The 26,760-nt window shown below is 36.6% G+C and overlaps 8 protein-coding genes across 9 annotated transcripts in view; 7 read left to right on the top strand and 1 right to left on the bottom strand.

Annotated features, from left to right (window-relative positions):
• The first annotated feature begins 219 nt into the window (after positions 1 to 219).
• On the top strand, positions 220 to 4,273 carry LOC6647423. Its single transcript, XM_002070248.3, has 3 exons — positions 220 to 512; positions 588 to 741; positions 3,589 to 4,273. The coding sequence occupies exons 1-3, from the start codon at positions 367 to 369 to the stop codon at positions 3,949 to 3,951; spliced, it is 663 nt and encodes a 220-aa protein (XP_002070284.1). The 5' UTR covers positions 220 to 366; the 3' UTR covers positions 3,952 to 4,273.
• Positions 4,274 to 4,804: 531 nt separating this feature from the next.
• LOC6647424 lies at positions 4,805 to 9,533 on the top strand. The gene is made up of 5 exons (XM_002070249.4): positions 4,805 to 6,119; positions 6,962 to 7,600; positions 7,656 to 7,788; positions 7,854 to 9,166; positions 9,229 to 9,533. The coding sequence occupies exons 1-5, from the start codon at positions 4,895 to 4,897 to the stop codon at positions 9,423 to 9,425; spliced, it is 3,507 nt and encodes a 1,168-aa protein (XP_002070285.2). The 5' UTR covers positions 4,805 to 4,894; the 3' UTR covers positions 9,426 to 9,533.
• Positions 9,534 to 10,065: 532 nt separating this feature from the next.
• On the top strand, positions 10,066 to 11,044 carry LOC6647425 (trypsin eta). Its single transcript, XM_002070250.3, has 2 exons — positions 10,066 to 10,788; positions 10,847 to 11,044. The coding sequence occupies exons 1-2, from the start codon at positions 10,102 to 10,104 to the stop codon at positions 11,018 to 11,020; spliced, it is 861 nt and encodes a 286-aa protein (XP_002070286.3). The 5' UTR covers positions 10,066 to 10,101; the 3' UTR covers positions 11,021 to 11,044.
• Positions 11,045 to 11,995: 951 nt separating this feature from the next.
• On the top strand, positions 11,996 to 14,277 carry LOC6646993 (synaptic vesicle glycoprotein 2A). The gene is made up of 9 exons (XM_002070251.3): positions 11,996 to 12,065; positions 12,127 to 12,288; positions 12,348 to 12,510; positions 12,798 to 12,919; positions 12,989 to 13,394; positions 13,483 to 13,612; positions 13,686 to 13,969; positions 14,040 to 14,167; positions 14,228 to 14,277. The coding sequence occupies exons 1-9, from the start codon at positions 11,996 to 11,998 to the stop codon at positions 14,272 to 14,274; spliced, it is 1,512 nt and encodes a 503-aa protein (XP_002070287.2). The 3' UTR covers positions 14,275 to 14,277.
• A 311-nt stretch (positions 14,278 to 14,588) lies between these two features.
• LOC6646994 (FAM172 family protein homolog CG10038) lies at positions 14,589 to 16,160 on the top strand. The gene is made up of 5 exons (XM_002070252.4): positions 14,589 to 14,692; positions 14,767 to 14,977; positions 15,039 to 15,226; positions 15,461 to 15,719; positions 15,783 to 16,160. Exons 2-5 carry the CDS (start codon positions 14,786 to 14,788, stop codon positions 16,065 to 16,067), a joined length of 924 nt encoding a protein of 307 aa, XP_002070288.3. The 5' UTR covers positions 14,589 to 14,692; positions 14,767 to 14,785; the 3' UTR covers positions 16,068 to 16,160.
• Positions 16,161 to 16,258: 98 nt separating this feature from the next.
• On the bottom strand, positions 16,259 to 17,538 carry LOC6646995 (max-like protein X). The gene is made up of 3 exons (XM_002070253.4): positions 17,358 to 17,538; positions 16,790 to 17,190; positions 16,259 to 16,725 (listed from the first exon to the last, which is right to left on the bottom strand). The coding sequence occupies exons 1-3, from the start codon at positions 17,470 to 17,472 to the stop codon at positions 16,501 to 16,503; spliced, it is 741 nt and encodes a 246-aa protein (XP_002070289.1). The 5' UTR covers positions 17,473 to 17,538; the 3' UTR covers positions 16,259 to 16,500.
• Positions 17,539 to 18,376: 838 nt separating this feature from the next.
• Positions 18,377 to 19,168, top strand: LOC6646996 (transcription initiation factor IIA subunit 2). The gene is made up of 2 exons (XM_002070254.4): positions 18,377 to 18,710; positions 18,816 to 19,168. The coding sequence occupies exons 1-2, from the start codon at positions 18,639 to 18,641 to the stop codon at positions 19,062 to 19,064; spliced, it is 321 nt and encodes a 106-aa protein (XP_002070290.1). The 5' UTR covers positions 18,377 to 18,638; the 3' UTR covers positions 19,065 to 19,168.
• Positions 19,169 to 20,056: 888 nt separating this feature from the next.
• LOC6646998 (protein pellino) overlaps positions 20,057 to 26,760 on the top strand; it is a 35,703-nt gene continuing 28,999 nt past the window's right edge. Inside the window, exons 1-2 of one of the 2 annotated variants that reach the window (XM_002070256.4) lie at positions 20,057 to 20,380; positions 20,966 to 21,116. In XM_002070256.4, the coding sequence (XP_002070292.2) occupies positions 21,106 to 21,116 (11 nt within the window). In that variant the 5' untranslated portion in view covers positions 20,057 to 20,380; positions 20,966 to 21,105. Of the gene's footprint in view, positions 20,381 to 20,787; positions 20,831 to 20,965; positions 21,117 to 26,760 lie in introns of those variants that run through there. The other variant, XM_047013564.1, reaches the window with a different exon arrangement.

Here is a 26,760-nt window from a genome sequence, read left to right as displayed (position 1 = left end):
ATAAAATCAAGACAAAGTCAAACTAAACCACTTAAAATTCAACAATGCAACTGACCAAATTTTCATATGAAAACCCGCTTTACCAAAAAACGAAAAACACAAAAACCCACGATGCAAAACCGATTTGAAATGTAGGCACGAAGTGTGCTCGTCCAATATTAACTGAACTTCGTATATAAAGCTGGATGATCTTTAAAATTTTGTGTCATTCCTCATCAGTCAGTCAGTCAGTCGGTCGGACGAAACGCGTCGATACGAACAAGTAAGCGAAGCGAAAGTGCGCGGAGTGAAAAGTGTTAACTGAAACGCATAAAAATTACTACATAAACAGTGAGAAGAAGCTCGACAAAAAAATCTAAAGACAAGATGAAAGCTTTCATTATAGCCGGTGTTTGTTTGTTCAGTGTTTTGGGTCTGGGATTGGCCCAATTTCAGAACGGTCGTCTAGAGCCACCAAATCCTCAGTTATGTGCCCAGCGCGTCATACACGAAAGGACACCCGATGGCAAAGGGTGAGTGGGGCAAAGTGAATGAAAAGTGTGTCGATTATTTAATAAATATTTGGTCTACTCTTATCTAATTCTTAGATACTTCTTCTCATGGCGTGATCCCCAACTGAAGGGCGTTGAGGAGGATTGGTTGACTGCTAGAAATTATTGTCGTAGGCGTTGCATGGACTCCGTGTCCCTGGAAACCAGCCTCGAGAATGAATGGATCAAACAGCGAGTTGTTGGCGAAAATGTAAGTGCATGATGAATCTTAAAACTATCTCGATTGACCATGAATATAAAATTACGAGAGATCGACTTGAATCAAACCTTTTAGAAACCTCCCTTTTTAGTCTTGACTCATTATAAACATCAGATTATATATATAAAAATTATTTTGAAGGTTTTTGATCGCATAAAGGAGTGTTTAAATTAAAAGAGTTTATAAATTTTGTGTTAGTTATTTTTAGTTATTAAATTTGATACCTAAGGATAATTTAAATATAAATAGGAAATGAGGATACTTTGAAATTTACATCGTTAAAAACTCAAACGAACACAAACTCATCCAAAAAAACTCAACGTTGCTCAATTTTTACATTTCATTTATTGAATTCTTAACGAGTCCTTAATTTCTTGACCACTTTAAGCTTTATTTATTTACGTTCTACTTTTTTATCTACTTGCTCAAGTATATAAGTTATGAAAATACTTTTTTATTATAAAAACTATTTTCGTTTCATTAAAAACAATAAAGAAAATTAATTGGTTAAAAAGAAATGTCTCTGATTGACTTATCAAGACCAAGGTTCTAAGGCTACTGTGAATATCTTTGATTCTATATTTTGCTTCCATTTTTCAATAAGACACTTAATATAATTATAGGCATTCATCTGATCACTGCAACTTTTACTTTAACAATTACAAAACGACGACAGGTGCATTTTACCTTTAACTTCCGCAATCATTTAAATGTTTTGTTTTGCTCAGTTAACAATTACAATGTCCAAACAAAAATCCCGAAAACAATCAATGTCCATAAACTTTTTTTTTAGTTTTCCGCTCATTGAAGTTTTCCAAAAGGGCACACGAATGTTCCCCTACCGCTTCTTTCTCTCCATCTCTTTCCCCCTCATTCTCCCGTATCCCTCACTCTTTGTCTTGCTCTCGCTTCTTTTTTTTAAATCGTATAAAAAATAACAAAATTTTATGGCCCATCAGGTGAAAGTGACTGCGGTTGAGCCGGGTCTGCCCATCACTTCAAATTGTTGACAGACACAGACCCAACTCGGGTGCGGTCTCAAAAGGGCGCGACTTGCGGTACGGGGGTGCAGGGAACAGTATGGGTAATGGATTTGCTTTCAATGGCAGCACACACAACTAACAATAGTTGTTTTGGGCGTGTCAGGCCCAAAAAAAAAAAGGTGGCTTAAAGCTTAAGTTTCTACAAATTAATCACAAAACGCATTTCCATGCGTAGGCTCAGTGATCTGACACCGATTGAATTCAAATGGAAAACTTTTTCAGCACCTAAAAACACAAAAACAAAAGTGCATTGAACTAAGAAAAAAGTTTAGTGTTTTCCTTTTTGTGTGAAATTTAAAGAACTCTACAGTATACAACTTTGGTATACTAACTATAAAAGTGCTTAAGGCTAGTTTGAAAGGACAAGAGAAAGATTATGTAAATGACAACTTTAAAGACTAAATTATTTTATTAGACTGTGTGGCAAAACATCCAAAGATTAATCCAAAAAACCTGCATAAATTCTCGTTTCCCATTTTAAATCTACAAGTTTCTTTGCCTTTCATAAAAGAGTAAAGCTGTAAATTAAATTGTTTTTATTAAATTTGGAATTGTTTAAAGTATTTAGAAATACGAATTATGTAGTTAATATTTGGTTCTAAGTGAAGATCTCACATATGTATGTATGGACCAAACTCCCAGAGCTTTCGATGAGTAACTAACCAAGCATGCAAAGGTTTATAGATTCACTATTAATTAGGTGATAATTTGGATATATAATTTCGTATGCGAAAGTGCTAAGGAAATGCATTAAAATGAAGTTTATAAATTACGTCGAAAATTTCCGGCAACATGTTTCAATGTGCATTCATTCAATCGAGTTCGTTGTCTAAGTCTTTCGTTTATCATCTAATTTGGAGTTCGTTTCCTCTTCATTTACAATTTGCAATTGGTAATATAGCCTTTTTTGTGTTTTTTTCTTTTATTGCAATGATGAAGTGTCTGCTTGCTAATAGTTTAATAAATTTTTATTTCCGCTGGAGTTTTTCCTCTTCAACTTCACCCAAAACTTTCGTTTTCATTTACTTGCTCGGACAGACAGACAAACAATTATTATTATTGTTATTATATCTGTTGCTTTTTGCAATGTGTTTCCCACGTAAGAGATGAGTTGAGTTGTCTGACCACTACTCGTCTCCGTCCTCCATCTAAACTTGACACTTGTTCATCTTTTTTTTCCGTTTGTGGAGGGGTGGAGTGCGGGGCGGTGAGTTGCGTGGCTTGCATAATAGCAGAAACCGAATGTGAGAAAGTTTTTGAACTCTGTGCCAGAGAAAGAGCACAAGTCATTTTGCATTAAAAATTAAGGTCATTAAGCGTTTTGAATCTGTTTTCATCTCACATCATAAATAATTTCACATATGATTAAGCCGAAAGTTATTTAACCTGTCAAATCGAATGTGACATAATGCCAAGCTAAAACCCTCACGCAGACTTCATAAATTATTGTCAATTCCCTTTGGCATTTTGGGGCGTTGGTTTTTGTGTCTGTCTCTCAGACTAACAAATCTTTACCTTTCGCTTTTTTTTCTGTTAAAAGGGGTTTAAAAATAGACAGCATTTTGATGAGTTTGCATTTTGCTGAATTATTTCATAAAATTGGTTTAAATTTTAAACAGGTGCATAAACAATTTGCATACTACACAAATTCGTAAGACAGAAGTAAATTAGGTCAAACTGAAATTTCAAGTTTATATCTATCATTTCATTTCTCTTAAATATCAATCAAATCAATTGAAATATCGACTAGTTTTGGGTTGTATTTTATAATGGATTTTCATTTTTTATTTTGCAGGTGAAATACATCTGGACCAGTGGACGCCTTTGTGACTTTAAGGGCTGTGACCGTCCCGATCTCCAGCCCACCAGTGTCAACGGTTGGTTCTGGACCGCAACTCTCCAGAAATTGGCCCCCACCACTGAGCGTTCTCAGGGCGATTGGTCACCCACCGGAGGCATTGGTCTGCCCCAGCCCGATAATCGTGAATTCAAGCAGAACGGTGCCCCCGAGAACTGTTTGGCCCTGTTGAATCAGTTCTATAATGATGGTGTCAACTGGCACGATGTGGCCTGCCACCACAAGAAGTCCTTTGTCTGCGAGGAGAACGATGCTCTGTTGAAATACGTTCGCTATACAAATCCCAATTTGCGCATTTAAATTTTGGCTTAAATTTAAACAAATTTGACGGCAATACTGGAGTTGGGATGAACTTCAAATGAACCAAAAATGATATTTTAAATTTTTTAATTGTGCGAAAAAGCAACGAAAATACTGATATTGTTCTTTTTCTGACTGCGTGTCATCTGAATTTTTGATTTGTAATATTCTCTATTCCCCACCCCCAACCCTCCCACCACTTTCTGCTCGACTGTCTATGTCCTCATCCAATTTATGTAGTTTAATTTTATTAATTTTGTATTAATTTATGATTTTGTTTTTAAATTATAATAAAATAAAAACATTCGACTTGTAAAAAAAACTTTCTTCTTGCTTTGTATCCTTTGGCATCGACACTTTTCTTTGTCTCTTCTAATTTAAAACGATGAGAAATATCCTGAAAATGTTTTGCGTCCTTAAATTAAATGAGTACATTTGAATTGAAACTTAAATACTTAGGGGACTAAGCAAATATTAAACAAATATTATATATTAAACATATTTGCTAACGAAATTGCCACTATAAAGTAAAGACTTTATTGAACCTGTATATTTGGAGTTCTTCGTAGCAATAAATCCATCATATCAACCAAATTAATTTCTTTATAAGTTTCTCCGATTTATAGAAACAAAAGTTAGTCGATAATATTAACATTACATCTGCCTCTTGAATGTAACACAGAAACAATTTTAAATATTATTATTTAAACAAAAATTGGAATCGATTATTTCGTAACCTTGAAATTAGCTAACGTGTAAACGCGCTGTAGTGTAAACGATGAAAGGGCACTAGATATATCGAGTACTAGTTATCGAGGGTATCGACATGGCAGATAATTTTTTACCCATCGCTAATTTACAAGCAAAAATAAAACGAAGCGTGCTAGTGTGAAAATATTGTGAAATTGCGTAGCAACTGGATTTTATTTATTAAATCATCGAAATGGGTCGCCGTTGCTGTGTGGCCAACTGTCCGTCGACGTCGCGTTTGTTGGAACACCACGGCGTCACTTATCACTCATTCCCGCAAGATCCCGTCATCCGAGCCATTTGGATAAAGAACTCTCGTATTGGTCTAGACAAACATATAACGAAGAGTGTTTTGGTCTGTTCGCGGCACTTTCGGCGCTTAGATTTCAATACGATCAGGAATGGAAAGTACTTGCTTAAGGCTCGTGTCTTTCCCACTGTCTTCCCTTGGGGTAAGATGGAGCCGTCAGAAATCGAGTCTGACCACCGGGCACTGCAGCAGGCAAACGTAGATGGCAGCACTGGCGCAACAGGAGCAAGCAGTTCGGCAAGCGAGGACGTCATTAAAGACTCAGTGGAAACTATTGTGGCAAAAATAATGGCAGAGACGGCAGAGAGAAATGCTGCATTAGCTGCAACCGATGTCAAGTCTAAAGAGGAGGTCGACAAAGATAAGGAGCTGAAGAGTCAACAGGACACAAAAGAGAAACTTGAGGTCGAATCGCCCGGAACTTCTGGCGTCGATGCGACAACAATTGCCGACACTGGCTCTCCAGTGCCATCCACTCCCTCCTCGCCGCCAAAATACAGCAATCCCACAAATCTTACCATAGGAGCCCGTCTGGAGGCCCAATCAGTGGATGGCGCTTGGCTACCTGCTCGCATCGTAGAGGTCAATGAGACGGAACAAACGCTACTCGTGCGGTTCGATAAGAATAGCAAGCTAAAGGGGACTCCTTCATCCAGTGGCAGTTTCCAAGAATGGTTAACCATCAAGTCGGATCGCCTTAGGCAACGTTTACAGCGTGTGCTCCCACTGTTTGCTTTGGAAGAGAAATGCATGGCCCGTTGGTCGGGACCCAGGAAATTCCCCGGAACCATTAAAAAGCTTCTTGGCAATGATACCTATGAGGTCCTCTTCGACGATGGCTACGTGAAGAATGTACGAGCCGTTCATATGAACAAATTGCCACGACAATTGGGTGCAGTTGAAGTCACACCCACGATCTCCAGGATCCCAAGTCCTGTTTTGAGTACAACACAATTGCCAGTAAAAAGGTCGAGTACTGCAGGAACAGCAAGTGTCAGTTCCACTGCAGTTGCTTCTAGTTCAATTGCTCCCCCAAGCAGTAAAAAAAGTAAATCAACACCACAACGGAAGGATTGGCCATTGCTGGATATGGCCAATTTAGATATTGGTAAGTTTGTAAAACTCTCCACCAAGAACAAGTTTTCTAGGGGATGGCCATGAAATGATTATTTTAAACTCTACTATTGACCCTCCGTTGCGCAATTGCATCTGAACCTTCTCCGACTTCTAATTGCTATCGTGAAAATGAAGATTTATAACTTTACTCCTAACTGTGCACTATTGGGTATTTTACCTATTTTACGCTTCTTTTTATTGGAAATCTTTAAGTAGACTAAATTTTACGGTCCTTTTGGTTCACATTCATCACTTAATAATTACTCTTATAAACCCGATTGCTTTACGAGTTTTAAAACAAAAATTGGAAAACTCTGAGAAAATTCTTTTTGCTTTGTTTTTTTTTTTTCTGACTTCTTACCTTAAAAAGGAGTTTTATAACTTTACTAATTGTTAACTGTGTTATTTGTGTTACAACAAACGAAAATAATTTAAATTTCTTAATGTCGAACTCAGATGGTGTCGATTACAATTGGTTAAATATTGAACGTAGAAGATATCTTAGAATCCTAGTAATCTGAGCTAGCATTGAAAGTAGTGGTATTTATTTATCGAAAGAGTTGACAGATATTATGCAAACAAATAATACCAATTTATGCGTTAACTTTTGAAAACTAAAAAAGCAAATGCAAATTATTTATAGCACAGGGCTGTAATAAATTTAGCTGCATTTTCATTTAAGGGTTGCCAATACTCAGGTGACATCACTGGGCACACTAAAAAAATAGGGAAAACATATGAAAAGCTTCTGAATATGGATCGTATAAGTAATAAGAGATTCTGTGAAAATGATGAGAACAAAGTTATTTATTTAAACTTTTGGACTACTTGCAGCTTCTTTGTGTTTGCCAGAGATACCAAAGGATGGCGAATGGACCTGCCATTGGGTGAACGATCAACCGATTGGGTCCGAAGGTTTTCTTATTGTGGGCGAACATCAGAAACCCACGGTTATTGTACAGGATTGGCGCTTGCCTCCGGGCTGGGTGAAGCACATGTATCAGCGTTCGAATGTCCTTGGAAAATGGGATGTTATTTTAGTTTCGCCTAGTGGCAAACGTTTTCGCTCCAAATCGGACTTGAAGGTATTCCTGGAATCCCAAGATTTGGTCTACAATCCCGATGTCTATGACTTTAGCATTCATCGTCGCCGCGCCAAAGATATCAATGCGTATGTGTATACCCATGATTACACTCCACAGCAGCCCTTGAAGACGAAATCCACACCAATGGATGTCTCTCTTGACACATCGAGAAAGTCAAACGTTTCAGCCACTTTGCCGTCGACGCCAGCCACGCCCATAAGCTCGACAAGAAGCAGTCAATATATGGAAACGCCAGTGGCAACATTGATGCCACCGGCTGAACTGATGTCACCCCAAGCCCAGACCAGTGAGGAAAAGGCATTGGCGGATGGCTCGGTGTCTGCGGATCTGGGAGAACTGGGATCGGCCGCCGTGGAGAATGGCTTTGGTAAATATTCGAACGAAATTTGAAGATATATATATTTATTTTCTATTTTGTGTAGCATATATTGGTGGCTTGAAGGTCCAGATAATGGATAATCTATTTGTCTGCCCTCGTGAGGGCTGTGGCAAAACCTATCGCAAGGAGGATTTCCTTCAGATACATATACGTCATTACCACAAAGAGTTTGCCGAGTAAGTTTTGAACAATAATTTAAAATTGGGTATTATTAATGTTCCAAAATGTGTTTCCTTCTTAGATATGTAAGCCATTGTCCCAAGATGCAGGAGCTGGCTGTGAAGCGTACTCATGCCTCATCGATTGATCAAGTGGATCAGGTTGCACCCAAGAATCAAATACCAAATCAACAATTCTTTGCCAAAATGCATCAACAGGATGTCCAACTTTCAAGATCATTGAAACGTCCGTCCGGCGTACCATCGATTGCTGGTGCGGGCGAAGGTGTGGCAAGTTCAATCGGTACTACATCTCCTGCAACAGGATCAGTGGGAATAGCCTCTAGCATTTCACCCATTAAATCGGTGGAAGAACCGATAGAAAAAAAGCCGCTTGTCGACTTGGTTGCAAGTCCAAATGCTGGCAATACATTGTTGCCACCGTCGGAGGCAAACAGCTCGCCGCTTAACCGCAACTCGGCCAAAAGGGCTCGCCTGTCACCTCCCAAACGTACCTCGGGTTCTAGGAAGAGCATTCGTCAGCGTTCCATGCGTCCTTCTGTGGCCGAGCGGGATCCCGAGGAGACAGGCCAATCGACACCAGATGCTGGCAAAAAACGACGTGTCCCAACTACTCCAATAAGTTCAATAGATTCGCCAGCTACAGCGGATTCGATATCGACTCCCTCATCGAATGATCACGATATTAATGCGGCTTTGCCACCTCCGATGGAGCAGACCCCTCAATATATCAAAGAGAATGGCGAACTCATTCGCATTGTGCGCATGCGGCAAGAGGAGATTATCAATTGCATATGTGAATATGGCGAGGAGGATGGCTTAATGATCCAATGTGAACTCTGCTTGTGCTGGCAGCATGGAGCCTGCAATGGCATCAACAAGGAGTTGGATGTCCCTGAGAAATATGTCTGTTACATTTGCCGTAATCCCCAGCGGAGACGTGATTCGATGCGATTCAAACATGACCAGGATTGGCTATACGAGGGCAAACTTCCAGTGGCCTCCTATCACACAGCCAATCCTCAGACGGCCAAGCAATTCGACTTGCTTAAACGGTCGCACACTCTAACCGGCAATCTCCTGGATGCCAAGCGTTCGATGCATTCATTAATGGTCAAAATTAATATTGCACGTAATCGTTGTCATCCCAAATTGTATCTGTGGGCCAAGAAATGGGATGAAGATAAATTGGGAGGCGAGGGCACTACACCAGTCAAGCGCCCCAAACTGGAGCAGCAAACGGATTTCCCAAATATACCACAACCAGAAGCTGCCATCGATCCTGAAGAGTGTCAATATCGTTTGATTGATCATGTAAAAGTGCAACAGCAATTGGTCATGAATCGTCTGAACGAAATTCAAACGGAAATGGATGGTGAGTTGTTAGTTGAACCATCTTTAATGTCATCCATTATTAATTCCATTTAATTTGTATAGAATTGGAAAAAGAGGATACTCTGACGGACTTGAAAGATTGCGACATGGCCACTACCAAAGAAGCTGTGGCCGTATTTATTAAGGAACTGGAAACACTCAAGCGTCTGGCTAATCTCAATAAGGTGGCCAATATGAAGCAGGCTCTTAAAGATTCTGCTATAATTGCCAATACAGCAAATCCACCTCCAACCATATAAATGAATGTTTTCATAACAAGGTTTTTTCCGATTTTGTTGTTCACATCGTTAATTTAATACTTCTTATTCCTGCTTATAAGTATAATTAAAAGAGTTCTTTTTTTGAAAGTGTTTAAATATTAATTTTTAGATCTAGAATTCAGTATCCAATAACTTGAATATAATACGTGTATTATATACTTGATGAGACTTTCTTTATGGGTAGATTTTCTTGCTGCGAATCTTATAAAATTGTTCAGATAATACAGAGAAAGCATTTATCAAGCCAATAATCTTAAGATTGCCAAAATGTTTGCCTATTTTTATTTTGCTTAACACTTCCAATGAACTGATTCGATTGGTTTAATTTTCAAAGTTTATCTAATTTATTATGTTATCTAATGTATTATAATTAGTCAGATTTATAGGCAACACATAAAAAAAAGGGACATTACTTGGACCATTGCTAATTATTAAGAATGTATATACCTTGAAGTGCTTCAGTATCCATTGCTCAATTGCAGCTTGTAGATCCGTTCTAGATCCATCCCTTTAAAATGGTTTTGCTTAAAATATGTGCATAAAAATGTCGATTAAAGAAAAACCAATTGATTAATGTATAATTAGTCAAGCATAATGGACTTAAATATTTTCAAATATCAGTCTGCATCATTTAAGTTGAGAGATCGTCCTAAGAATGACACGTATTTCGATTTCGGTATTGTCTGCAATACTTATACAACTTTTCACGAAAAGTTGCCAAGGATTAACAAATGACATCATAAATTCGGATGCCAACTCAACCATTCAACCAGTTAGAACTACTACCGTTGAGACACCGGCAAGTAAATCGCCATCCTTCGTGGTGTCTTTACAGAAGTATACTGAAGGGCATTACGAACATATTTGTGGGGGAGCTATAATCGATGAACAGTTCATGATCACAACCGCTCATTGTGTTCTAAAGCCCGTTGTTTTATTTAAGAGTCGTCTGTCTGTGGTTGGTGGGTCAACTCAAATATTTGGTAAAGATTCAATTCGTTTTCGTGTGATTGGCATGACAACGCATCCGAGATTTAAATTTCTCAAGGGCTATGATATTCTCGTTATACGAGTGTCACCCAAATTTCCTATAGATGGGAAACGATTTAGCATAATAAACTTTAAGGATGCCAAGAGACGAAGCACTGGTCTGGATGCCGTCCTATTAGGCTGGGGACGCCTTGGTAATAGGCCATATAAGCCCAAAAATTTGGAATCTATACCGTTTAAAACTATAGATAATCGAGTTTGTCTACAGACATATCGTTTTAAATACCTCACCGAGACGGAAATTTGTGCAGTTCATTCAAATCCAAAGATCGGACTACGAGGAGCCTGTGATGTAAGTAAGAGTATTTATTAGTAGTATGAATTGTGATTTCTCAAATTCTGTCATACAGGGTGATTCGGGTGCACCTTTAGTGGATCTGAACAATAATATTATATACGGACTCCTGTCATACGGGCGTAGAGCTTGTCAACCACAGAAACCTTATGCCTTTACCAGGATAAGTGCACATGTGAATTGGATACAGCAGCAAATGGCCAATTTGATGAGAAATTCAGGCAAATGAAATAAAATAAATGCAATATTTTAATTATTTTTGCATAAGATAATAAATTTTGAAAGCAGAGATTCCCATAAATGTTTGTTGAGTTTATTAATGAGTCCACAAAATTGGTCTCAAAAAGTTTGCAGTTTCGTTGCCTAAATCTAGGAAATGTTGTTTGCATGCATATATTCAAAAATTATTATTGGAAACATTTCTTCAACCTAAAATTACATTATTACCACCTAGTTTAAATGAATTCTCAAATAATTGTTCCTTATAGAACTTTACAAAGTATGATCAGATCAAAAACTATTTATTTTAAATTAGAAAATTTAGTATTTTGTTGTGAATGCATTTGTCAGTATTAGGATTTATTAAATGTGTGATGTCATTTTACTCTCCATTTGAACTTCATAAGAAAGAGAAGACAAATAAATTTATCGTACCTACAAGAGATTATAATCTTTATTTTACTACTAACTGCTGGTTGATCTAAATAATTAACTAACCAACATTAAATTTTATAGGAATCGCTTGAAGACGACAAAATTACTGACCTTGGTTGGATAAAACAATGTACTTTTTAACTTCTATGTATGTAAATTTATCGTTTAGCTACGATTATGAACAAACTGCATACAGATGCATTGATCAGAAAATTGATCAGACTCAGATGAATCGATGTTTTTAGGCCTTTTACAGCAGAGGTTTTTCACTTTGACACATATTAATTGGTTAAACGTAGCATAATTTAACCTTGCACTTTGATGTTTGTTTTCTGTTGGCTAAAGAAAAGAATATTTAACAGCAATCTAAAAAAATCAATAGGCATATTTTGTTTCTATTTTATAAATATTTGGGGTTCGGAGTCTTGAACCAGTTTGAAACGCATTTCAATTAAGCATAAAATAAACATCTTTTAACTTATGTATGCATATAAATGCTTCGGTGCATCAGCCAACAAATCAGTTGACAGTTTATTCTCTAAATGTCAAGATGGAGGATTCCTACGAAAGCACAATGCTTGTGAGTTCATGGGACTATGATGTTGTGTTGGAAAAGATCGGTAAGTGAACTATTTCTATATATTGTAGAGGAGACCATAAATTACCAGATAATAAACCCAGGTTACGGCAAGGCTCAGTGGTTGCTTTTGCTGATAAGTGGGCTCTTGACCATAACATCGGTTGCCTCTCAACAAGCTATGGGGATTATTGTAATTGCGTCCCACTGTGAGTTTCAAACAACTCAGGCTGAAAAGGGTCTAATGATGGCATCTTGTGTGGCTGGTAAGATGTAGTCAGTTGGAATAATTTCTGGTTGTTGTGAGCTTAATCAAATGTTTTAGGTATATCTTTATCTACTTACTTCTGGGGTTATATTAGCGATAACTTTGGGCGACGTAAAGTGCTCCTCCATGGAGTGTTCGTTAGCAATGGACTACAAATTATTCTGATGTTTGTTACCAACATGTGGTTTTTCAATATTATCAGCTTTCTTGGGGGTATCAGGTGAGTTTTAAGGTAATTTAATTAAGTTTGTATACCACTTTCAAAGAGGTATGGACAGACGGACATGGCTAGATCGACTCGACTGTTGATATTGATCAAGAATATATATACTTTATGGGGTCGAAAAAGCTTTCTTCTGCCTGTTACATACATTTTAATATACCATTTCACTGTATGGATGCATGGTATAAAAATAATGAAAATCCGATCAGCGATTGTTAATACATACTAATACTTATCAAAAGTCAAAATTAATATCTACATGTACATTTTTATATATTTTTTAGTATTGGAGGCATTTCCGCAGCCCTTTATGCATATTTGAGTGAATTCCATATTCCCCGACATCGAGCAGTTGTTGTTAACTATTCCACAATGTTTGTAAGTGTAACTGCAATATTTGTGCCAGGTAATGAAGATCTTAAATCTCTAATCACAGATAAAATAATTCACTTTTTTCCGTACCAAACACGTCTAGCCACTGCATGGATGATACTTTCGTCGGATTGGTCCATTGGTCTAGTTGGGGATTTTGTTTTTCGTCCATGGCGATTTATAATGTTTGTTAATCTACTGCCTGGTTTTCTTGCTGGTTTACTTCTATTGTATTATCCGGAAAGTCCAAAATTTTTGCTCTCACAAAACCAAATCAAAGAAGCTGTCAGTGCTGTTGCCTGGATTGGCCAATTGAATCGTGGTATATCCATAAACCAAATACTTAACTGTGATGAATTCACACTTAAACCAGAAAATCAAAATAGAAGTATATTGATTAACAAAAATATATTATCAAATATTGCGCGTGCTACAATGCCTCTTTTTCATAAACCACATGTCCTTAACTTTATATTGTGCAATCTTGCGATTTTCGGCATGTTTTTCAGGTAAGAAAATGTTTAGTTTATGTTTAAAATTTATTATATTTGTACATATAGATATTTGTTACATTCTGTCAACCTATATTTCTCTTAGTTCAAATGGTATGCAATTTTGGTTTCCTGAAATTGTGAATCGTTCGTCTAGGGCAGAAAATGCAAACTCATCCACTGTATGCGAAATATTGTCTAACTCTTTTGCACAACAGAAAAGATCAATTGATTTGGTAAATATTGAGATAATATACATATGTATATATGTACAAATTTGGTATTAGATTAATTTTTAATTCATTTTAGACCTGCATCAATCCGATAGATAAAAAGACATACATTGATAATATGATAGTTGGTGTTGCCTTCTTAGTAGGCTTCTGCATTCAAGGAACGCTACTTAATCCCCTCGGTCGTAAAAACGTCCTTTTAGCTGCATTAGTGGTGTCAACCATAAGTGGAATACTTTTGCACTTTGTTACAAACGCGACAGCGGTTTTAGTACTATTTTGCCTTTATATACTTTTACCTGGACTATCGATTTCTATTATGTTGGGTGCAGTAGTGGATTTTGTTCCCACTAATTTAAGGTACTCTCTCTCTCTCTCTCTGTCATAAGTAAAAATTAAATTTTGTAAATAATTTCCTATATTGATTTAGAGGAAAAGCTGTTAGTATTTGCTTGTCTCTTGGACGACTAGGCAGTATAGCCGCCACTAATTTGATGGGTATAATGTTACAGCCATTATGCAATACAACATTTGCGATGTTTACCAGTGTACTATTTGGTAAGATAAAATCTTCCATATTATCTTAATATTGTTGTCTCACCGATTTTACCATTTCAGTTTGCATTATAATCGTATGTCGTGTGCCAATTAAAAATTCAACATAAGATAATTTTTTTTCTTTCTGTAATGTTTTCAATATTCACGTCTATAACCTTTTTTTGGAGTGTTAATCAAAATATAATTAAAACCAACCTGTGTACCTAAATAGTTAAATTACTTATTTATTCTGAGTTGTCACACAATTTTAACACGTAAAGGTTAATTTATTATTATGTACATAAGTAAATCTAAAAACATTGATGCTCAATGCAAATGAATTATCAACAATTTCAAATTTTTTCATAAGTGGCACTTTTAACGGAATATTTTGCAACGCCCCCTATGTGTAATTTGAACAACAACAGCTGGCGCAGTGATGTTTTCGCTTATTCTTATTAACACTGGCTTGGCGTAAACAAAAAGCGCGACAATAAATAAAAAAAACCTATAAATTAAACTTTTTGTTGCAAAGCGTCTTAATCAGTAAGTGAACTCAAACGAAGTCTTACGAAAATGTGTTTGTCCAGACTTTTACATTTCCTCCACAACTCCCGTAGGAACAGCACTGAAATCAACATGGCCGATGCTCCAGCCAAAAATCGGGAAGAAGCCATCCAAAAATTAAAGGATCTGGGATATGGTTTTAATACTGATGGTTGTCTGCGTAAGATTGATTCGCATACTGGAGAAGTTGGCGATGAACCCTTTGTGTATGCCATTAGTGAGAACATAACCGAGAATGAGAAGCACTACGAAAAATTGGCTAATGTGAGTTAATTTTGATCTTTTAACAACTCTCAATAAATATTCCTATGTTGTCCTTCTTTAGCAAATTCCCGAAATTATCTATTCTTTGCTGGAACAGCAGGGTTTGGAACGGACATATATCCCATTTAACGAGCCATTGGATCGTTCTACGTTTATCTTCACACAACCGGCAAAGTTGTCAAGATCCAAGAAATTACTAATTCTCATCCATGGAAGCGGTTATGTTCGAGCTGGCCAATGGGCCAGAAGGTTTGTGTTCTTTTGCTGATAAGTATACATATTTGGAATATCCCAGAAATATTGAATTGCTCAATCTTGAGTGAATTTAAGTGCTGATAAAGCTAACAAGTGAACATTCCCATGGGTTAAATTCAATTAAATTTATTCAATGTATAAACAAAATCTGGCATATTTCCGAAAGTCAATTAAGACTATTAGAAAAGTTTTATCGTTCTTCTATAAACTTCTTCCATGTATTTTTAGTCTAATCATTAATAATTCGTTGGACCATGGCTCACAACTACCATACGTGCGACGAGGTCAAGAGCTTGGCTATGATATTCTAGTAACAAATACTAATGATGGCGATCGTCTAATCAAAGGCAAATATAAGCCTATCAAAGGTGTGGAGACACCAATAAAACATGCTACCTATGTGTGGGAACACATTGTGATGCCTTCAAATCCAGAAAGTGTGGCTATAGTCGCCCATAGTTATGGTGGAAGTGTTACCACAGATTTGGTAAGTCTGTTACCTTTTAAAAAGTTTTGCATTATCATATTAAATATTGATAACTTTGCCTAGGCGGAAAAATTTACAGATTTCTTCAAGGAGAAGGTTTTTGGCATAGCCCTCACAGATTCGGTCAGTGGATCGTTGCAGCCCAAGAGTAGACCGTATCTCTTAGAGGTTTCTCGCAATTGGTGCTCAAGCTCGGAACCCTTGGACACTGAATTAAAATCTATTCCCAATTTCCCGTCACGAGTTTCTGCTGGCCATGGCAAACACGAATGGACCTCTTATAGTGCCTTTGAGTCGGTTTTCAAGTTTCTTGAAGATAAATATGAAAAGCGGCAACAGTCGACCTAACTTTTCATTTATGTAATTAAGTTTTTCAGTTTTACACTTATGTAAAAATACATTCAAGATTTTGAGAATACACATTTGTCATACCCTTTTGAATATATCCTTTATGTAACTAACATTTCAACAGATCAGTCCATTCCGATCCCGAGGTAAGTTTTACAATCATTTAAAAAAAAAAAAAAGAAACAAAAATGTTTTACATTTACATAATTTGGTATTGATTCTTCTCCAAATATTTATATTTTTTCCATATGAGGGAGAAGTTAATTAATGAATAAATTTTCTTTTTTAAAATCGGCTTATTTATAACAATTTAAATGACGCTTTTTTCAATATTTTGTACTCAATAAACAAAAGGCAAACATACAAATATACATACGCGTATATGTACGAAAACAAAATGATAAGAAAACTAACACTGACTTAATTAACTAGATCAACTAAAACCACCTCCAGTTTCCTGTTCCATGGCCTGTTGCTGTTGTTGCTTCTCCTGGGTCTCTTGGGCCATTTGTTGCAATGTCCGACTCAGAATATTTCGCAAAATATGAGGCTTACAATGCTCTTCCAGCCAGGGTATCACCCCAGTTGTCAGTTGCTTAAAATTGTCCATCGGTATGTGCTGGAATGTGTCAAACATTTCCTCCAATATGGCTTGGAACTAGAAATAGAAGAAGCTATTTAGATATCAAGTTTCTGATAAGATATCCGTATCCATTACTGACCACTTGAAATTTAGCCTCCTCGGTGACGCGAGCTTCCTCCGGACCTGGATTGGATTGCTGATGTTGCAGCATATTTTCATAACCATTCTGTATAATACGCAGAGCTGTCACCTCCTTTTGCAGCGCCGAACTCTCATCCTCCTGTTTTAATTTCTGCTGATTCAGGTAGCCAATGTATTCAATGGATTTCTGTAGTATCAGCGCTTTGCTCAGCTTGTAACCGGAGGAGTCGCTTGGTTGGCAGCGGGGCACCAGCTCCTGCAAGCTATCGTACCCCTTTTTAATGGCATCCCTTCGTTTCTGCTCTGCCTGTGTGTGAGCTTCACGTCTTCGTTCCTTGTAGCTAAGCGTCGAGTTGGCCGCTGATGTCGAATGGCGATCGCCACTATCATCATCGTCATCTGTTCGCAGACAGACAGATACAAGGTAAATGTAATAAAACAATAAAATACAACAAAAAATAATTCGCTGCTGCTAGCTGATAGTAACATAATCAGCTGGCCCTGGCCCCCTCCCCGCCTCTACCCAACAGTGGCCCAACAGCCTTGGCGACTTGTCTCTGATTTACCCGAATTGTGAGCTGATGAGTTCGGTGTGTGGGTGCTGCCAGCACTGCTGCAGCGGGAATAGTGCTTGTTGTCATGGTCCATATTGTATTCTTCCTTTGCAGCGTTGTCACTCATTTTTAGGCGATTCTTTGAATTCTCAACTCGAACTACGACGTATTCAAAACAAAAACAATACTAAGTTGGTAAATACCAAAAATACGATCACACTGCGTGCGGTTACACGTTGGCCCAGATCGCGATGTTTTTAAAAGGCGATTAAAAAAGCGCAAGAAAAAACGCGTGAGTGAGACTTTAAAAAAAAGCTCGAAATAGCTAGAAATATTTTTTCGTAGCTAAAAAAAAGAAAATATTTGTTTTTTTTTTTGGTTTTTTTGAATAGTTTGGATGATTTCATCAATGACTTTACCCTCTTTCCCTATCTTTCTCTAACATGATGCTGGTAGTTTGTAATCGTGGCAGCATTTTTCTTGTAATTAACAATTTTGTAAAATATTAGTTTTACAAAAGCTTTTCCTTATATGTAAAATGACGTTCATAGTTGTATTAGCCCTACTATTTCTTTGCTTCGTTTTGACAATATTCATTTGACTAAAAACCCTCTGCGTTCTTTGTGTTTAGCAGTCTTGGCATGTGCATGCCCGCATTAGCTGCATTTAAAGTCAGCCAATCTTTAAATGCAGGGTCTTGCATACATATATCAAGCGGTTTTTGATTGTACATTTTTCGCATTTCCAACTTTTGCTCGCGCTTTAAAAAATGTGAAACATTTAGTAAACTTCACAGAAAACGATAAGACTCAACACTCGTTTCGCTTATTGATGTTTTTTTGCCACTCTAATGAAAAAATACTATTCGTATGAAAATGTGGCATCATAGAGCATAAAAATACACGAAGTTACTGGATGTTTCAAAAATATAAAGTAAAGCTAGTTTTTCTTGAAAAATAGCTATAGTTCCCGCTAGCCGCTATTTCACAATTTATCCCGCATTTGCTTGTTGCAATCTAGTGGGAAAATAGCTAAATTGGCAGCACTGTGTGTGTGAAGAAGTTGATTGCAATAAATTTTGTAAAAAAAAAATTAGAAAGAAGGTGGTAAAAAGGAAGAGACGAACAATATTTATGAAAAAACTGATTAATAATAGTTCACGCGCACAATCAAATTGATACAACAGGTACAAGGAACAGTTAGTGACCGTCTTATCACTCAGGATTTTGGTTTTTGCGTTTGCAGTAAAGCGTTTCTGAGACAAGCTATAATCAGAACGGGGCAAACTAAATCATGTCCTATCAACTATATCGCAACACGACCTTGGGCAATACCCTGCAGGAGAGTCTCGATGAGCTTATCCAGGTGAGTTGGTGCTACAAAGAAGAGATGTGCCTGTGTCGCACATTGGTTATTCTTCCGGCCCTTGCAGTACTAGTATAATGGAATTTTCCTCTCATTGTTCTGTAGTATGGACAAATAACGCCAGCGCTAGCCTTTAAGGTGCTCCTACAGTTCGACAAGAGCATCAACAATGCACTTAATCAGCGCGTTAAGGCTCGCGTCACATTTAAGGCGGGAAAACTAAATACATATCGGTTTTGTGACAATGTTTGGACCCTCATGCTGAACGATGTGGAATTTCGGGAGGTTCATGAATTCGTCAAAGTCGACAAGGTGAAGATTGTGGCCTGCGATGGCAAAAGCGGAGAGTTCTAATCACCGCTCCTACGATAATTGAAGAAAAATATTTTATTTTTAAGATTTATATTTGATAAGTATATATGCAGCCAACACTTGAATGAAAATCTTGTTAATTCAAATTTGTATTATAATTGGTTTAATTATGGGCCACATACTGTTATCGTTAAGGTTTTTGTACAGTGAACCGATCCCAGGACGTTTTACAATTATCAAGTGACCAAGACGGTTCCTCAGGCTTTGCCCCGGCATACAAGTCATTTGTGATCAAAAAATAATCCCTTTTATGATTATCAGAAAATTTGAGTTCAAAATAGATTGGAAATTTTTTTTGAGGATCGTTAATTTTTGCGACCAAAAGTATGCTATACATATTCAAAGGAAATTTAAAACCATAGTTCAAACCTGTTTGATGTTGTTTAAGCAATTGTTCATATTATTTACTCGCTAACTCGAACGTGTTCGAGCGTTTTACTCACGCGTTTTGAAAACGCGGGCGTTTTACTCGAGTTTGACGGCGAATATTCAATTCTTACGGCAAATATCCATTTTGTAAGGCGAATATTCAATTATTTTTACGGTTCGGGCAAATTTGGCCTTGTGGTTGTCAGTGTTGCCGTTTATAACCGACCAAAATATGCTGAATTAGCAAAATTAACAAGCAAAAATATGCTAAATCACAAAAAAAATAATATATTTTGAAAAAAAATATATTTGTTACAAAATTTCATATTTATGAAAAATAAAAAGGAAAAACGAGGACTTGAAACTTTATACATTCATTCAAATGACATTAAATCTGCTGTTAGATTGTCAACAGATTCTTCGGGCTTATTATCTGAACTAAAGTGAAATATTAAATAAGCTAAGAATTAGCCGCATCGATTCTTAAATAAGCCAGATTTTCCGCTATCCGCAATTTCAGAATTTTATCCGCAATCGCTCTTGAAAATAAGCCAGATCTGGCCGAAAATAAGCCAAAACGGCAACACCACTGGTTGTTGTTGTGTTGTTGTTTTTGTTTTGTTTTCTACGTGCGCGGATGTGTAGGCGGATGTTCGTTGAAATTTGTGTAAATCTCGGTGGATAAAAAATAAGAAAGAGAAAAATAGGCAAATATTAAAAGAAAAATTCAAAAGAAATTTTTAATTTCCATTCAATATTAACGGTTATAATTCGTAGAAATAGAATATTTCGCGCGATATGCAAAAAACGCAGAATACAAACACAAGCTTTGTTATTGTGTATAGAAAAGTAACAAAAGAAAATTGATGAAATATCGTGTACGCAGAAGCTATAAAAAATAGTCAAAACAAAAAATCGCGTCCTTTAAGGTAAAAATCAAATTAAATCTGTAAGCCATGTGAATTGTGTGTGCATGTATATATGTATGTGTGCGTGTGGGTGCATATAGAAAGAAAAAGAGAGAAATAAAAGGCAAAAAAAAAGCAAAGCCATTAAAGTGCATTTGGCGTGTTCAATTGTTTTTTTGTTTTGAATGCAAAAAGTGAATAAATTACTGCAGAAAGAAAGCAAAATCAATATTTAAAAAAAGCAACAACAAATTTAAAAGTTATTCCCACTGCCAGCAACAACAACAACGACAGGCAGTGTCGTCGGCGTCGAATTTAATTTGTGGCCATGATTAAGCCATTGAAAATGTGTTAAATATACACAAAAAAAAAAAAAAAAAATTATAAACAAATTTTTTCTTATTCCCCATGTTTACTGAAGCATTTGTTCAATTATTGCCTTTCCGCAACGTTTCTATTCTACCAATTGCTGTGAGTCCAATTGGACTTTTCTTAACCAAAATTGTTTCGCTTTCTAAAGATCAATATAGTACACATATTTCGGGTCTTAAATATATCCTAATTAAAAGTTAAACGTTTCTTTTTGTTTACTGATTTCCTAAAAAGGTTGTTTCTTAAAAAAGAAGATAAAATTCGTCAAAATTGATTTTCGTCGTATTAAAATCTTCACATCAAAACTGGATTATAATCGATCCATTGATATTGGCACGCAGCAGCAGGAAAATAATTCGGGTGTAACCAACAAAATGGTCAAACGGTAAGTACATACATAGTTCCCTAGCGTTTAATTTCTGTCTCCTTTATCCTGTAAGGTGTACCCAAATACTGTTTGTCCGATCTTATCTACGTACATGCCTTATAAAATGTGTTATCAGGCATTGGTTGTGGTTCATTAACCCAATCCATTTGACGAGACCAAGACGAGACTCTGGTTTATTGCTACACAGTGTGTGTTTAAATGATTGTATTTGGATTTACGTTGCATTCACCCATCTATCTATATATGTATGTATTTAATATTTGTGAGGTGTTGCTGTTGTTGTTGTATTCGGTGGGTCTATTGAACTTGAGCTCGCCCCGCTGCTGATAAACATTTACCATTTTCATTTCATTCCCGTGCGAAATTATAACGCAATTTATATTTAAGTGTGCTGTTTTCTACGTCGCAATGACTTCTCCTACCTACTTACAAACATACATACATATAGACAGATATATGTTTTTCAAATTGTATATATACATATTTGATGTGCGCATTTTGGACCAACTTGGTCGCATTATATTTTTAGAGAAATCCCCAGCTCCAACCCAACCCAACCAACCCCCAGCATTGAATAAGAAAGAAAAAAACACCCCCTCTGGTTTGGGGTGCTTGCAGCAACCACCAAACCTAAACCAGAACCCATATCTCTTAACCAGACTTGGACCCAAAAGGCAAAGGCGTCCTCTTGTCGCTGTTGTCGTCGTCGCATACATTTTTTTGTGTGCGTTTTTTGAAAACAGAAACAGAGAAACAGAAAAATGTAAAAACAAAATTTTGAACATGAAAAATAGAATGGACACTAAAAAAATTAAAAGCACTTGTTAAATACTCTTTAAATCGACTTAAATGCAAATTTTAGCAAATAAAAGGTTCAAGTTTGTAATTTTTATGGACTGTCAATCAATAATAATGAGATCTTACCTAGGACTAATTCTATAAATGTCAAAAACTGAACCCTTTGTTAGGTTCGAATGACTGAAAACTAGCTAGAAATATACAAGTTCAATTTGTTTCTTTTTGAAAGCTAAGCTCGATTAAATTTAATAATTAAATCTACATTGAAAACTAATAAGTTATTCGGTATAATTTAAGATTTTTAAACTTTTAAATAAAAAGTTTTTTAAATTTAAGCTTAATGTTCGGTTTGGCTAAAATTAAAAGAAGAATATCAAATGATGTGAGATCATATTTGAGATATTTAACTATATTTAAATTACAAATTGAAAACATTTGAAATAGTGTTGAAAATACTCTGTAATTAATTTATTACATACAAGCAATTTGATATTTAAATATGCTCTATCAACCATGAGAATAGAGTATACGAAGGCGGCATTTAATTTAACGCATGCGCCCTGACGTCATGATGGAACAGAAACAAGAACAAGAACAACAACAGCAGGAACGGAAAACAGCAACAATAACAAAAACAACATACCAACAGCATTTTGTCTGACTTGGCTGCAATTTGATTTTCTACACGATTTTATGCTTTTTCATCTGAATGTGTTGTTGTTTGCCTGAAGAAGAAGGAGGGAGGAAGGGAGTCATAGAAGAGTTGTGAAGAGAAATGGTAAAGGGTTTGGGAGGTGTCGGTGAGGGGAGGGTCTCCAAAATAGCAGCAGCAACAACAACAACAAGTATATATGTAAACCTCGCTCTCTCTCTCTCTGTCTACATCTGCCTACATACATAAATAACTGCATATGTTGCATTCTCTTTCTCTCTTTCTCTCTGTTTAATTTTAGACTTTGGCTCTAACAATTTTTTTTCCATTACTTTGTTGTTGCTGTGGAAGCAGGTTCTTCATGTTGCATTTTTACAGTTGTTTGTCGTCGCGCCCCCTTCAACTTAACATTTCGCTCTCCCACTCCCTTTTTTCGTTCTTATGTAGATAATGCTCAGTGGCTCTCTTTCTCTCTCTCTCTCTCTCTCTCTCTCTCAACTGCTGGCGGCTGCTGTTGGTTAATTCTGTTTTTCCTTTTACATTCAACATTGTGTTGTTGTGGTTTTTCTTTTACCTGTCTTTTGTTTTGACCACGACTGGATCTCTACACACACACACACACAGACGCAGAGTTCTCTGCTTGCACCTTTAACGATATTTATCAGTTAGTGGCCTTATCTCTCTCTCTCACTCTGTCTGTCTCTCTTTCTTTTGCTCTCACATTTCCTGCTCTGTTTGCTTGTTTACCTGTTCGCCTTGTACTGACTGAGGCCAAGTCGATCACCGCCCATGGATTTTTATAAATCTCTTCAGAATTCTGGGCTATTCTACGATATGCATTCAGTTGTGTTTGTTGTTGTTGGATTGAAGAAAATTTATTTGTCTGCACGCTATATTATCCATTTTTGGTTTCTGCGAGTCTGAGTGAGTGAGTGAGCGAGTGAGTGCGTGCCTCCTTCTCCATATACCCTATAGGAATATATTGAATGGGTATATTAAATTCGCCAAGACATGCCATGGAATATGGTCTGAATTATAGTAACAAAGCATAATTCTGAATATAAATGAGTCATTCAGAGGTGCTGCAGAGTAACTTGTCGCCGACTCTCCCAATATACCGAATAGTTTATTCCTTTTTTTTTTGGCGATTAAAATTAAGTTTTAATTCCGTGGCTGTTGTTGTTGTTGTTGTCTGGTGGCCATGCTGTCATTGCTCTTTCTCTTCTTCTTTTGCCCTCATGTGCCCCCCCCGTCTTTCTCTCGTCGTGTGTTATTGAGCATCAGAGCAAGAGTGTGTGTGTGTGCTTTGTTTTATGACTTCCTTGTTGTCTCCCCCAAACCAGCACTGATCCCTCCTCCTCCTCCTCCTTCCGCCTCTTCCTTCCATTACCATTCCTTTCGTTAACTGCATCAATTTGCTTGCCTGTTGCGCTTTAGCAACATTTTGCTTATGTTGCAGCTCATTTGTTAAGTGCAAATTTATTTATGAAAATCCCTTCCCCCACATATCCACATAGGCAGGAGGGTATTCAATTGTATATACCTACAAATATGTATGTATATGTATATGTGTGGGCATAATTAACTGTTATTATTCATGCTCATGATTCACATGGAAGAGAATCTGTAAGGAAGAAAATCTTTGTCTTGTTTCTCCAGTGGGGCGCATTACTCTCGTCTAAATGTGTATGTGTGTATTGGTGAGTTAAGGTGTATAGGTGCGTATAAATAAAGAAACGTTTTAGACTAATTTTTACCATTTTCCCTTCAGATTTGTAATTATAAATGAGAAAGAGACTCCTAACAATGGCTAAAATCCATGATATACAATTTTTAATCAGGCAAATAACAATAAATTTCTTTCATAGCTCGTAAAAAACAGGTCTGGGTGACTTGACACGCCTCGTAATGGTGTTAGGACAGAACTAGATTCATAACATTCCAAAATTACTATAATAAGTCAGCCAAAAACTTTGGTTTCTTGATCGGACTCTTGCCGAAAAGATTTCATAATGAATTTTTCATACTAAATTTCTAAAAAAAAATTCAATAAACTGTATCAATTGACCAGAGAGATTTCCCAAAAGAAGCATACAAAATTAATTATTATAACATTTAAAAAGATATTCCAATTAGAGTTCGCTTGCTGATTCTTATACTCTCTTGATATAAGCCAATTAAAAATTTAATTAAAAGAAAAACTTATCAGACCATTCGTTGGGCAAAGTTTTTAATAGAAATTTGTTTAATATTTACTTTAAGCAATTCGTGTAGCTGTCCTTGGCATACTCAGCCTGTGTGTGTAAAGGGATTTAGCTTTTCTCGCTGAGATTTTCCATTGGTAGAAGAGATTTACGAGCTTAGCATGAAATCATTTCCAACATTTGAAGTAATTTTTATTTTGTTGTCGGTTTAATCTTCTTGTCAGTTAGGTTTCCCACTGCAGCAGCAGCGACAGCATCTGCCCTTGCTTATCATTTCACTTTTTCGCTTGTCACAAAGGAAAAGTGCAGTTTTTTCGAGCTGATAAGACACATTCAAACTGAGTGAGAAGAAAGATAACATGCCAAAAGTCAGATGATTAGTTAAGGAACAGCATCATCAGCAAGTATATATATATGCACGTGACCTGATTTTTGGACCCGTCTATCTTTGTGTGTCTCTCTCTCTCTCTCTCTGTGGGTACAGACTGCATGACTGGATAAATAAATAAATGAAATAACTAACTGTACTAATCATGCCCAGACAAAGGGCACGCTGCTTGTCACTGACCAAAACTGACTTCAGCTGTAATATTTTACTGCTGATGACCACAAAGTTCAAAGTTCAAGCTTTATCAATGCGCACATCTTCTCACAGAGATTGGACCTCAAATTGCTGCTGCTGCGTACATTGCCATTTGAACTCTCCTTTATTTTTTTGGTTCCGTTCAAGTGCCAACGCAAGATTAAACCCAAGACAAAAAAAAAAAGGCAAACCTGACCCACATAAGCGAAAGATATCGGTGGTGAGGGGGGAGGAAAGGAGATTGTTACTGCTTCTCTGTCCAAGTGAAAGTTTGTAGCAACAATTTACAATAAATTTGCATTGGATTGGTTAGTTGGTGTGAAAAACTGACGAAAATCATAAAAGTGAATATGAAAATTACTTAATGCATAAGAAATTTTTAAAAGTGTTAATCAAAATAATGCTTTCTACTTAAAGCTTTTTTTCCAAGCCTATCAGAGCCAGGATGAATGTGTGTATATATAACAGGATATCCGCATCACTGAACTCCAGCTGCAAATTCCACTTACAAACACACACACACACACACACAAAAACACACACAGAGCACAAAGAAAAAAGTTCCAATATTGTTTCATAGTAAACAGAGAATACGAATCAGCTTATACCCTTGTATAGAATGAGTTGGCTTAGATCCGGAAAGGGAAAACTTAAATTCTTAACGGTCATGTTATTCAAAACATGCCCTTTTTAAGATAAATTCTGAAAATTGTTGTCAAAAATTAAAAGTTTAACAGAAAATATACCAAAAGTAAACAAAATTTATTGTAAAGTAACCTTGTATTACCATAAAACTTCCACAAATCGCAAATTAAATGTTGTAAAAAGGAAACGGAGGATCCACAAAGATTGGAAAGCAAAGTTATATAACCAATAATAATAATGCTGTTAATCATGTTTTAATTTCGTCTAAGATGACCATTGTTTAAACTTAAAAGTTAGCCTAAAAATTTCCTAAAATTCTAGTATACCCATTGGTCTGTTGGCAGGCAATATAAATATATATGTATCTACATAAATATATGAGAAAAAAAAATGTTTTCATATTGTTGTCATTAGTATGCCGCACCCCCAGCCAGGCCACAGCGAAATATATAGAGAGTGAGACAGGCTCAAACAGGGCTAACATCAGGGCTGAAAAGGCAGTTTTTGTTGTTTGGTTTTTTTTTTCTATACATGATTTGACCTTAATTCCCTCCTTTGCACATGACACTTTAAATGCAAGCTTACTCCTCATACTCACGGGCTGAAGCATTTTGGACTTTGTTTTGGAGCATTTCCGGTTTATAGATGAGAGAAATATAAGAGGAAGCTACGTTACTGGTTCCTTGAGCGCAAGAAAACTTGCACAACTGAGATGGGATGGGCACCATCCGTGGCAACAGGACGAACAGCATCAGAAGG

This window comes from Drosophila willistoni, chromosome 3R, assembly GCF_018902025.1.
Source record: "Drosophila willistoni isolate 14030-0811.24 chromosome 3R, UCI_dwil_1.1, whole genome shotgun sequence".
NCBI lineage: Eukaryota > Metazoa > Arthropoda > Insecta > Diptera > Drosophilidae > Drosophila > Drosophila willistoni.
This window is presented reverse-complemented; position numbering and strand designations above follow the sequence as displayed.